The sequence below is a fragment of the Ananas comosus genome, linkage group 21 (genome assembly GCF_001540865.1).
Source record: "Ananas comosus cultivar F153 linkage group 21, ASM154086v1, whole genome shotgun sequence".
Lineage (NCBI taxonomy): Eukaryota > Viridiplantae > Streptophyta > Magnoliopsida > Poales > Bromeliaceae > Ananas > Ananas comosus.
In genome coordinates this window covers 6,409,086-6,421,107 of record NC_033641.1, presented here as the reverse complement: position 1 = coordinate 6,421,107, position 12,022 = coordinate 6,409,086, and the positions used below count along the sequence as shown (strand labels likewise).

Sequence of the window (12,022 nt, the reverse complement as noted above, 5' to 3'; positions counted from 1 at the left end):
CTTAGCATCTTTATGTCTTAAACTCCACTCAATGTAAATGTGAAATATATAACGATAATAGAAAGTAAAAAAAGTAAACGTAAAGAAACTCTTAAAGATGTGTTGTGAATATCCTTCCTGTTTAATGGACAATGTAATATCCTGTTCAAACGTTGCCTGAAACTACTTCTACGTTAGTACTTATTTCTTTTTCTATAANTTAGCTAAAAGTAGACGTACCTAGAAGATTAACATTGTTTTCATTATCATCTGAAATATCGAGAAAATCAGTGAAAGTAAATTTATGCAAAGGGATGGCATCTACATGATCCTTTGTTTCATTAACAGTTGTTGACCTCGTTAGTTGAATAATATATTTTCCATTCGCAGCTCTATAACTTTTTTTGTTTGGAAGGATATTAAAGTTTGCAAGATAATAGACATTGCCCTCTGTAAGCAAATCTTTAAAATCACTTGCTTCTTGCTTCCGAGCGAATGCTTGAATAGAATTTTCCTACATACAAAAATTAATAGATGAGGATAGCAAAATTTGTAATAATAATTTGAAAAAGAAAGTACTTTACATAAAGCAGAGTTTTACTAACTTGCTCATCCAGCAAAAGGAAGTCAGTACTGATTAGATTCTGAAATGGAGGAATGATTGAATCCCAAGTTCTCACAACTCTTACTTTGATTCTGCAATTTTTTTTGCTTGCTGATTTTTGTGAAACAATATCATAATCCATTGGTGAGTTCTACCCTGCAAATAGAAAAAATGGTTAGTTATAATTTGGTTGTCATATTTTGCTATGTAGGAAAATCATAATCCAAATATCCTATATTTACGTTACAAAAAAAATTATTCCAATTTTGGATGCATACATACATGCAAAAATATAGAGATTGACATATTTAAAATAGTAAATATATAATGTCTCTATTTTGACGGTACATAATTAAAGAAAATGACAAAAATAGATGCATAATGTTTAACTAATATATAAAAGAATATTAACCTGAAGTATTATTTGAAATCAAATCATCAAAAATTTCTTTATAGACTATATTTTTGGTGTAGCCTTCCTTTTCCGGGCTTTCATTTTCTATCAAAATCTTAAGACCTTCACATGAAGTAACACGGGAAACTGCAACATATAGTTGTCCATGTGAGAATACTGGTTTTGGTAGATACAATCCCACGTGTTTCAATGCTTGTCCTTGACTTTTATTGATGGTCATGGCATAGCAAAGTCGAACAGGAAATTGAGTTCTCTTGAAAATAAAAGGCCACTTATGCTCAGTTGCTTGCATTGTAATGCGAGGGATATAGACTTTGGTGCCGACATTATTACCGGTGATTATTTTTGCTTCAATTACTCTTGTAGCTGTCTGAGTTATTATTAGCCGAGTACCATTACACAGACCTGAATTTTGATTGATATTCCGTAACAACATTATCGGTGCACCTACTTTTAGTCGTAACTCATGCTTTGGAAGGCCATTAAAATTCAAAGAATTTAAGAATTCAATAGGATAAAGTATATCTTGGTCCTCTTCACAAATTGATGCTTTACAAATTGAATCAGAGCTGTAGTATATTCTTTCTTCATTTGGAATCAACGACAACACATATGCATTCACTTTATCAATTGTTTCATTTGTAGGAGTGACAATGGCCCGTTCTGTTAAATACATAATGTCATAATACTTTTCTTCTATACCACTATAAATTACTGAGGCAATGTCATGAATTGGATCATCGGTACTTTTGATAAGCAAGTCTTCAGGAATTTTAATCCAAGTTGCTTCATCTTCTTCTTCTTCAAATTTTCTGGCAGCTATTTTTCCATCCCCAATATTCAAAATCCATTCAGCAAAAGTGTTCATGGAAGTTCTCAAATTACTATCAATCAAATTGCTTAATAACCTCATATTTTTCTTTAGTCGAAAAATTTTGCAACTTGCCCATAAAGATGATCTACTAAGTGAAGCATTAATTGTATCTTGTCTACTTCCTCCTATTATGACCGGAAGAATTTGTCTGAAATCCCCTCCTAAAAGTACTGTTTTTCCTCCAAATAATTTGGTTTCTATATGTGAATCTCTCGAATCCAAAATATCAGTTAGTGACCTATCTAAAGCTTCAAAACAGTTTCTATGATTCATTGGAGTTTCATCCCAGACTATCAAATTTGTTTGTTCAAGTAGTTTTGCTAATTGAGTCCCTTTTTTTATTTCACAGATAGAATACTCATCAATGTGAATTGGTATTTTAAATCTCGAATGTGCGGTACGACCTCCAGGTAGCAGAAGCGAAGCAATTCCAGATGAAGCAACAGCTAGAACTATTTTTCCTGCAGATCGAACTCTTGAAATGATTGTTTTCCAAAGATAAGTCTTTCCAGTTCCTCCGTGCCCATAAACAAAAAAGAATTCACCTTTGTTCCCAAAAACAGATTGGACAACTGCATTATAAATGATCTCTTGCTCATCATTCAAACCTTTTACTAATTCAACGTGCTCATTCTGAAGTTGTTCAATATTGTAACTCAACTCCTCTCTTATCAGCCTATTATTTGTTTGTTCAAAAAGATTTCTATTGGGCAATGGAAGATTGAACTCATGAAGAGAGCTACAGTTTTTGTTGAACAAGATTTCCAACTCTAGTAAAAGATGATTTTTTAATTCTGCATCAGGAATTTTCAGATTTGGTATGTCAAGAAGTTTTTGTAATTTGTATCCAATATCATCCATAAGCATTGTCCAATGGGTTTCCAATAATTTCGTTGGGTCAGCAACTTGACAAAACATTAATAAGGTCACAAAAAGTTGTCTTAACTTATCAGATGATGCCCAATTTGCAGCTTCATTCAATGCTTGATCCCACTCTCTATCATCACCTAGCAAACCTAATGCATGACATGCTGATTGGTAAGTGGGGTATTCTATACCATCTATTGTTCTAATGTCGACATAATTTCTTGCACCTTTGACGACATTTAAAAGAATTCTTAGATAATATAACTCTCCTGATGTGGGATGAATATGGACAATTCTTCCAATACGATTTCCTTGTTTTCTTCTAGTCCAAATTTTGTCTTTCGCATTCCAAACCCATTTTGTGGGAAATTCTGCGTAAGTAAGCTCACGTGCATCTTCAAATATTTCATTAGTATGCATCCATTCGGTGAACATTGTTTTTCCAATATCTGGTCTATTTAAAACATATTCCAAGAATTGACTTGCATGATATGTGACTTTATGCATCAATGGCAAATGGATAGTTAGCCGTTCAACACTTGGTTCTCTAAAATGAATGTCGAATTCAAATAACCTCCACATAGCCTCATATGCTGATAAGTATCTACAATCCAAATATTTCTTTACTTCATCGATTTCTTCATATTGTCGATCACCTTTTTCATTTATTGTGACATTATCTTCTATCACAGCTCGTGTTCTATCTGGTCCTTTGCTAACATACTTGAACAAATATTTGATCATTCTTGATTTGTTACACCATTCAACGTTAATGTGAGCTTGATATTTTACAATTAAATCTCGATTGTAAGGAACAACAAATCTATTGTCTAAATTATTTCCACTTTTTTTGACATATCGTTGATCATCCTTTCTTTTATAGATAGCAAAACCATTCTCATTTATGATTGTCTTCTGCCGATATTCTTTTGGAAAGTGTTTTGAACAATGACCTTTCTTCATACACGGTGAATCAAAATTAAGTGTTCCACATGGACCATGAATCATAAACTTCGCAACACTTTCATAACCAAGGGGGTCACTATCTCTATCTGGTATTTCGGCAGAAATAATTGAATCTATAGCTTCAGTTGTCAAATATTTGTCCTCTTGTTGCAGCCAGACTAAAATATGTGCGTGTGGCAACCCACGTTTTTGAAACTCTATGGTGTATAACACTGAAAAAGTGCAAGAGAAAACTATAAGTATTTAGTAATTAGAGAATTTACTATAGCAAACAATGTATAGTGACAATTATAGATAAAGTATATGTATACCTGCAGTAGTTCGACCAAAAAATTGATGCTTTCTAATATCATCCATTAGTTTCTGAAGCTTTATCTTGAAAATTCTGCTAACGAAATCTGGTCTGTCTTCAGGTTTTTGTCCAGGAATGAAATTTAAAGCATTTCTTATTTCTAACCATTGAGCATTACATGTAAAGGTGATGAACAGATCAGGTTGCCCATGACATCGACAAATAGCAATGGCGTCTTGATAATTTTGAATCATATATCGAGGACTGCCAGTAAAAGATGATGGCAAAATAATTTTTTTTCCTATGGCATTTCCATCAGAATCTCCTCTAACAACGGCATCTTTGATACCTTGATAAATTTCTGATCTCAGGTTTGGCTGATTTCTTTTGATGTAATCAAGTCTTTCTTCTTCAATGCATGAAAAAGCATCAACTATGTATTGCTGAAATAATCTTCCTCCTCTTATCAATGTCTTCCCTTCCTCTATTCTATTTTGTAACCTGTAAGCATAAAATTCTCTCATTGTAACACATTGTCTAGAATTTGAATTTTTCACCTTGCTTCCTACATATTTTATACCTAATCTAAATCCATCTTCACCAAATGGGAACAAAATAGGATACTGCATAGCCATAAAGCTAGGGTGCAAATCACTTATTTGTCTCAATCCTTCAGTTTTGTGTTCGACAATATATCACGTTGACGATCAACACTTCCTATGGCGCCAACTATTAACCGGCAATTTCAGGGGAGGAAGGAGGATTATACAACTGACTATTCTATCTCGCTTTCCACTAATCTTAATCGAATAGGCACAAATCTGTTTCTTCAAAACGACCTCTTGCCATGCGAAATGCCTTTACTATTGCTTGTGAGAATCAAACATATTTATCAATTCTTCAACAATTTTCTATCGGATACTCAATTCAGATCCTGAATTAAAAGCTCTTATCCTATTGTCAATTTCATTTTCGGTATCATAAATATATAATTGAGCAAATTTGGGTTGTTGTCCATGAATTGGAAGTAGTGAACCCATTCTATAGTGATTTTGCCCATTGATTCTGATATGTATGGTCCAGATCTTCTATTTATTTCATTGTCTACCTTCGCTCAATTGATGTGGATGCAAACATAGAATTATAGGCTCGAATGCTTTCTCAAATTTTGTAGAACGCATGCCTCCTTTATGATCTAGTAAAGTATCAAAAATGGAGGGTGTTGTTTAATAGTGGCAGATTCACTTTTCCTTCTTGCAGCACAAAGAAAATTTAGGATTTGCACGATTTGATTTGCCGATTCGTTCTTCATACCAAAACTGCACACCACAAAATTGACACATATATTCTGGTGTTCCAAGATACATCGGTTCGCTAATCGCACCTACATAATGTGAATAAGTTGAGCACAAAATTAAGATTATGTGCTCTTTAATTTACAGTATAATATTTTATTTGACATCTTATTACTTACATGTACTTCTATGTCTAGATAAATTTTGATAATCCTCTGTGTGACTGCTGAAACTTTGATCATCAATAGCTGCGATATAAGAAACATAAAATATTTGAGCTAACAACCCCACACTACAGATAAAGTAATATTTAATTTATAAAAGAATTGTTGGTACCTTCTATTTGCAATAATAAAGTATTCTTTTGAAAAGAGGCTTCATTTTCAGCAGCACACGTACCTTCAACTCGTATTAGAGGAATTTCAGTTAAGGTGTTTGTAACTTGTTCATCGACATCATACGATGTTGATTCTATCTCTAGAATTCTATGATTTTGAATGATTTCACTATCCTGATGTCTTATTTTAACATTACTTTGATGCCTTTTTTGCTTAAGAATTAATTTTCTCTTTAATCTGTTCTTCTTGGCCGATTCTATTTGATCCATACTATTGTAACCTACTGAAAAATAGAGTAAAAAATTAGAATAATGTGAGAGACTTCTTGTAATAAATTCAAGTTGAATATGAAAAAAGTATTGAAAATGCAAGTTGTATAGATAATTATATATACACGTATATGTATGTATGTATGTATGTATGTATATATATGTATAGGAACATAGATGTAAAGCGATCTTAGGAAGAAGGAAAAGGAAAGCTGAAAATACTTACAAAGATCAATGTTAATCTGATCGAATTCTTTCAGTCTGCTCAAATGCTTAGTTGTCTGAACCCTTCAATTGAAAGAATGATTATTTACAAAAGTAATAGCGAAGAAATGAAGAAATATAAAGTGCATAGTATTATAGTCAAGAAATTAGAAACATAATTTTATTTGCAGTGATTTTGGAAAAATATTTAATTTTGAAGTGTAAAACTTAAAATAAGTGTTAAATGTATGAACCTCATGCAAATTATGGCATCCGAATATATATAATTAAAGTTAAGATAATATGTAAAGGCTTAATTATAACATAGTACGTCATATTTTATTATAATTTTTGTTTGCTAGACTATAGTTTTTTTTTTTTCAAAGACACTATTTTATATATGCAAAATTATAGCAAACATAAAAAGAGCATACAAAAAAGGGAAATCAAAGCTGAAAATACTTACGAAGATCAATATCAGTTTGATCAAACTCTTTCAGTCGGCCCAAACGATCAGTTTTCTGAAACCCTACAATAAGAAAATAAAATTAATGTTTAAAAATACCTAAAAATAACATAATATTAAGTAATAATACATCATATTTTATTGTAATTTTGGTTTGGTAGACTACAGTTTTTTTTTATGATTTGTGTTAAATTTGTTTCAACTATTTTTTTTTCTCATCAAAGGCATCATTAAATTATTACTTTCTTGCCAATCTCTATATTACTATAAAAAAATGGTGTAATTAAGATAAATTTAATTACTGTATCAAAAGGCTTAGATAGTAAGAAAACAGGAAAAGAATAAAATGAGTTCGGAAGATAAATTGATTGAAAGTTTTTATAAGTTGTTTCAAAATATGTGTTTTATTGTTTCAAAATATTTTCTTATGCATAATGTAATTTAGCCAACTGTAAACAGAGAACAAATAAAGAGGGCTTAAAATATAGAAATACTTACAAAAATATATGCGAGTCTCCTAAAAGGCTCCGAAGTAAACCCAAATGTCAAGCCCTCTTATCTCCTATAATAAAGAAAGATTATGCACAAAGTTAATAGGTAAGATAGTAATTACAAAATCCATGTGATTTTACAATCGGTGATATATTCTATAAGGTGATGGAATATATCGTATTAGTCCCAGAAATATTATAATTTTTACAAATTGGACAATTTCAGAACTTTGATCATTCATTTCAAAACCATTGTATAAAGTCATATAGTAAAAAAAAAAAGGTTTAAAATTTATGTATTTATTTGAAAGACAAAGTACATAGAATGACAAAAAATTGTTTTGTACGAAAAAAATTGGTCGAAAGCTCAATGCTCTCCAGTTTGTTCGCGATATCCATATCTACTCACAAAATAATCACTGTCAAGGACTACATGTTTAATTATATATAGCATATATGTTTTAAATTTTTTTTACATGCATGTATGAACTACAACTTAAGCAATTATCAATATACTATAGAATTCCCTATATTGAATGGCAAATTGTATGTATAGGTAGGTCCCTCAACTTTATTTTTTTATATTTTATCGACACCGTTTTAGGTTCTAAATTTTTTATTTCAGTTTTTGTACCTGATTAATTCAAATTTTTAGCACTTAATTAATATAGTTTAATTCACAAAATATTTTGATAAAATTTTAATTTATTAAAAAAAATTGTAGCTCAAGGTTTAGAATTGTTCACAGGTTAGGTATGCTCCGTACATTTTTATCGAAGCGAAATATAGTAAATTCATATATATGGAATGGGAAAAAGTAAATCAGAAGTAAATTCCTAAAACGTGAAGCCGATAGTTATTTTTCATCAATTAGTAGAATATGTACCGAAAAAATTGGGAAAAGAAAATTAATTGTCAGTACCTTTAGTTTTGGTAAGCGTCCAAAAGATTTCAAGCAAATGCAGAAAAGCAAAGCGAGGAGCAAAAGATGGGAGAAAATCTGCCAACTTCCGTTCCAGCGAATGCAGAAGAGCAAAGCCTTCATCTCCTGTAATAAAGAAACATTATGCACAAAGTTAGTAGGTAAGATAGTAATTAGAAAATTCATGTGATTTTACTATTTTAGTTTAGTCCTATTTCGAAGAACTTGGTGATAAATTCTATAGGATAACAGAATATATATTGTATTAATCCTCATAACATTTTAACATAAATTTGACAAAATGGACAACTTTAGAACTTCGATCATTTATTTCAAAATCATTATATAAAGTTAGACAGAAAAAAAAATAAATTAATACAGAAATAGTTGTTTAAAATCATACATAGAATCAGCGGAAAGTTTTTTGTATGAAAAAAATTGGTCAAATGAATTTCAATGTCAAGAAATACATGTTTAAGCATATACGACATACATATTTAAAATATCTTACATGTTTGAATTACAACTTAATCAATTATCAATACACTATAGAATTGCCTACACTGAATGCCAAGTTCTATGTACAGTTAGTTCCCTCAACTTTATTTTTTTATCTTTTTCTCTACACTGTTTTAGCTTCTAATATTTTTATTTTAGTTTTTGTACAGAAGTATTTCAAATTTTTTTAAATATTTTATGCTCAGGCAGCAATTAGCACTTAGGTAATATAGTTTAATTCAACTAAAAGTAGTTTAAACTAAGAAATTTAATGAAATTATTAAATAAATTGATAAAATGTTCAATTTATTTGATCAGATCCCACCAATTTGTAAAAAAAAAATTGAGAGGGTTTAAATAAAATGAATTTGTAGCTCAAGATTCAGAAAAGGGAAAAAGTAAATGAAAGTAAATTGGTAAAACATAAAGCTAATAGTTAAATTTTATCAATTAATAGAACATGTGCCGAAAAAAACTGGAAAAGGGGAATTAATTGTCAGCACCTTTAGCTGTGTTGAGCGTCCAAAAGATTTCAAGCGCACGCTGAATAGGAAAGTGTAGAGAAATAGAGGGCTCCGAATTCGGCAACTTCTGTTTTGACAAATGTAGAAGAGCAAAGCCAAGAGCAGAAAAAAGGAGCAAATATGCCAACTTCCATCAAAATCATGCATCTCTCGTGCGTGCGGAAGAGGTGGGGATTGCACAAAATCGTACGATGCGATGTGAAGGATGAGATGGGGGACACAGAGGGCGCAAGAATTTTGACGGCAGTCCATGGAGAGAGAGAGAGAGAGGAAGGAAGAGAGAGAAAGATAAGGTGGGGAGAGTAGAAGGGAGAGAGAGAAAGAGGAGGCTGTGAGTTGTTGGGTAAGAAGAAGATATGCTGGAGAGAGGAAGGGGGAGAGAGAAAGAGGAGGCTGTGAGTTGTTGGGACAGAAGATGTGTTGGAGGTTTAGAAAGAGGGAACTGCAACTGGATGGAGAGTGTAGAGTACAATCTGTAAGTTGAATAGACATAGATTAAATGCCCTATATCTTATCACAATTAATATTTGTTAGTATAATAATTAATAAATTTTTTATTTATTTAATGCTGTAGCTTATCACAATTAATAGTATAAAAATTAATAATTTTTTATATGTTAAAACTTTACTAATTTTGGAATCGGAAGCCGTGCACGTATATACATAGTAAATAGATTTTTAAGAGGACACATGGCGTTTTGTAATCTATTCAAACTCTCCTTTAATGAGAAAAGAATTAATGTTGTAGCTTATCACAATTAATAGTATAATAATTAATAATTTTTTATATATTAAAACTTTATTATTTTTGGAATCGGAAGACGTGCACGTATATACACAGTAAATAGATTTTTAAGAGGACACGTCGCGTTTTGTAGTCTATTCAAACTCTCCTTTAATGAGAAAAGAATAAATATCCACAAGATTTGACTGTTTAGGATTCTTATTGTTTTGGGCACAAGAATTTTACACTTTGGATGCGTTTGGTTCTTGTTAGATAGTATTACAGGTTATTTCGATATAACTAGATATCTGAGATTTCTGAACTATATTATTACTGATACTGCATTACCGTATTTAGTTTGATATAGTAATATATATAATGTTCGATTACGTACAGTGTATATAAAATTACTATATTTGTTTCAGTTTATAAAATTCATTAACATTGAAAATAAAGTATATAAAAATGATGTATTTAAAGAGTTTGGAAAGGGTTGGAAGGATAAATTTATAATTTTACATAATATATAAGATTATCTGCTATCAGTAATACTACGTTAAGTAATATTTTCGGAGTAATTTTACACCATTTGTAATGCTACATTATCGATCAGACTACAGATTGGATAAACAATCGTAATAATTCTGACATGATTGTCTATAATCCTGACTGAATAATTAATCCAAACCAAATGCGTCCATTGTGAAATTAGCTCGTAACTATATTTTTTGACTATAACTAATTAATATGTAAATTCTGACTCTCCTTTTAGGTGTAATTAATACGAGTAAAAGCATAGAACATTTAGACAATCTGAATATTGTAAAATACTACCAAATTTTATTCCCATTAGCTTCCAAGCCAAAAAAAACACAATGCAATGATCATCTGCCTAATATTTCTCCTCTCTTTTTTCCCTACTACTGCTTTCCATTAAGTAATGATCATACTGTAAAAATCAACTGATATTACACTTAAGCTGTTTGGAACATGCATGGTTCTTCTCAATCTCAATCTCAATCGTTATGGGCTTGATCTCTTTTCTAATGAAGGATGGAAAATTAAACGAGATTACTTGATGTTTGGACATCAATTAGGAATGTCTTGATGCATAAAATGAAAATGGAGGTAGACTTTTTTTATGGCCTGCTGTTGGTTTATCTGGATTGAGAGGAACATCATGCGTATTTTCAACGTAGAAACATCAACAGCGGCATCTTTTGGTGGAGTGTATACTTCACATGCACTGCAAGGGATTGGATGGATATTTGGGCTACATAGTGGATCACACTCTCTATATTCTTTTTCTTTTGGGCGGGGGGCGGTCTTTTCTTGCTCCTTAACATCTATTGTCAGCTCATAATTTTTCATAAGCTCAAGCCATCTATACTATCACATATTCAGCTCTTTCTACGTGAGAAGATATTTTAGTCTTTTATGATTAGTGTAGAACTCACACTGCTCCCCATAAAAATAATAACACCAAATCTTAAGAGAAAGCACCACTATGGCAAGCTCTAGGTCACGTGTAGGGTTCGCATGACTTTAGCTATTTGGGAGTATGAGCGATCACTCGATCTTTTTATATCAAAACACATGCTAAACCTTGTAGGGATGCATTGCTATAGACATGAAGCCTTCATCACTGACAGTAAGTGCTAAGATAGGAGCGAAGATCAACCATCGATTTAGCTCTTGAAAATTTTCCTCCCATTTATCGGTCCAAATAAATTTTGCCCTTTTCTCTATTAATCGTGTCAAAGGAATTTTGCCCTTTTCTCTGTCAATCGCATCAAAGGAATCACGATTTGAGAGAACCCCTCTATAAATCGCTTATAATAACCAGTTAGGCCCAGAAAGCTATGAACCTTGGTAGCATTCGTGGGCCTTAACCATGCTTCCACAACTTTGACCTTTCTTCTATCAACCCAGATACCACCTTTGGACACCACATGCTCCAAGAAAAAGATATTTTCCAACCAAAAGTTTTATTTCTTTAACTTAGCTAAGTTCCCTATCTCGTAGGATCTGAAGAACAATTCTCAAGTGCTGTGTTTGCTACTCTACACTCTATGAGTAAATAAGAATATTATTAATGAACACCACCACAAACTGGTGTGGATAAAGCTTGAAGATTCAATTCATTAGGTCCATAAATACGATTAGGCGTTCATCTACCCAAACGACATCACGAAAAACTCGCAATGTCTGTAATGCATTCGAAATGCCATCTTGGGAATATCCTCAGCTCTGATCTTTAGCTGATAGTAGCCCAACTACAAGTCGAGTTTTTG

The 12,022-nt window shown here is 31.7% G+C and overlaps 2 protein-coding genes across 2 annotated transcripts; both read right to left on the bottom strand.

The window, feature by feature from the left end:
• LOC109726186 (ATP-dependent DNA helicase pif1-like) lies at positions 220 to 2,419 on the bottom strand. Its single transcript, XM_020255666.1, has 3 exons — positions 996 to 2,419; positions 585 to 739; positions 220 to 493 (listed from the first exon to the last, which is right to left on the bottom strand). Exons 1-2 carry the CDS (start codon positions 2,143 to 2,145, stop codon positions 735 to 737), a joined length of 1,155 nt encoding a protein of 384 aa, XP_020111255.1. The 5' UTR covers positions 2,146 to 2,419; the 3' UTR covers positions 220 to 493; positions 585 to 734.
• Positions 2,325 to 9,447, bottom strand: LOC109726322. Its single transcript, XM_020255860.1, has 8 exons — positions 8,984 to 9,447; positions 7,983 to 8,108; positions 7,068 to 7,131; positions 6,570 to 6,632; positions 6,126 to 6,187; positions 4,017 to 4,498; positions 2,418 to 3,917; positions 2,325 to 2,347 (listed from the first exon to the last, which is right to left on the bottom strand). Exons 6-8 carry the CDS (start codon positions 4,249 to 4,251, stop codon positions 2,325 to 2,327), a joined length of 1,758 nt encoding a protein of 585 aa, XP_020111449.1. The 5' UTR covers positions 4,252 to 4,498; positions 6,126 to 6,187; positions 6,570 to 6,632; positions 7,068 to 7,131; positions 7,983 to 8,108; positions 8,984 to 9,447.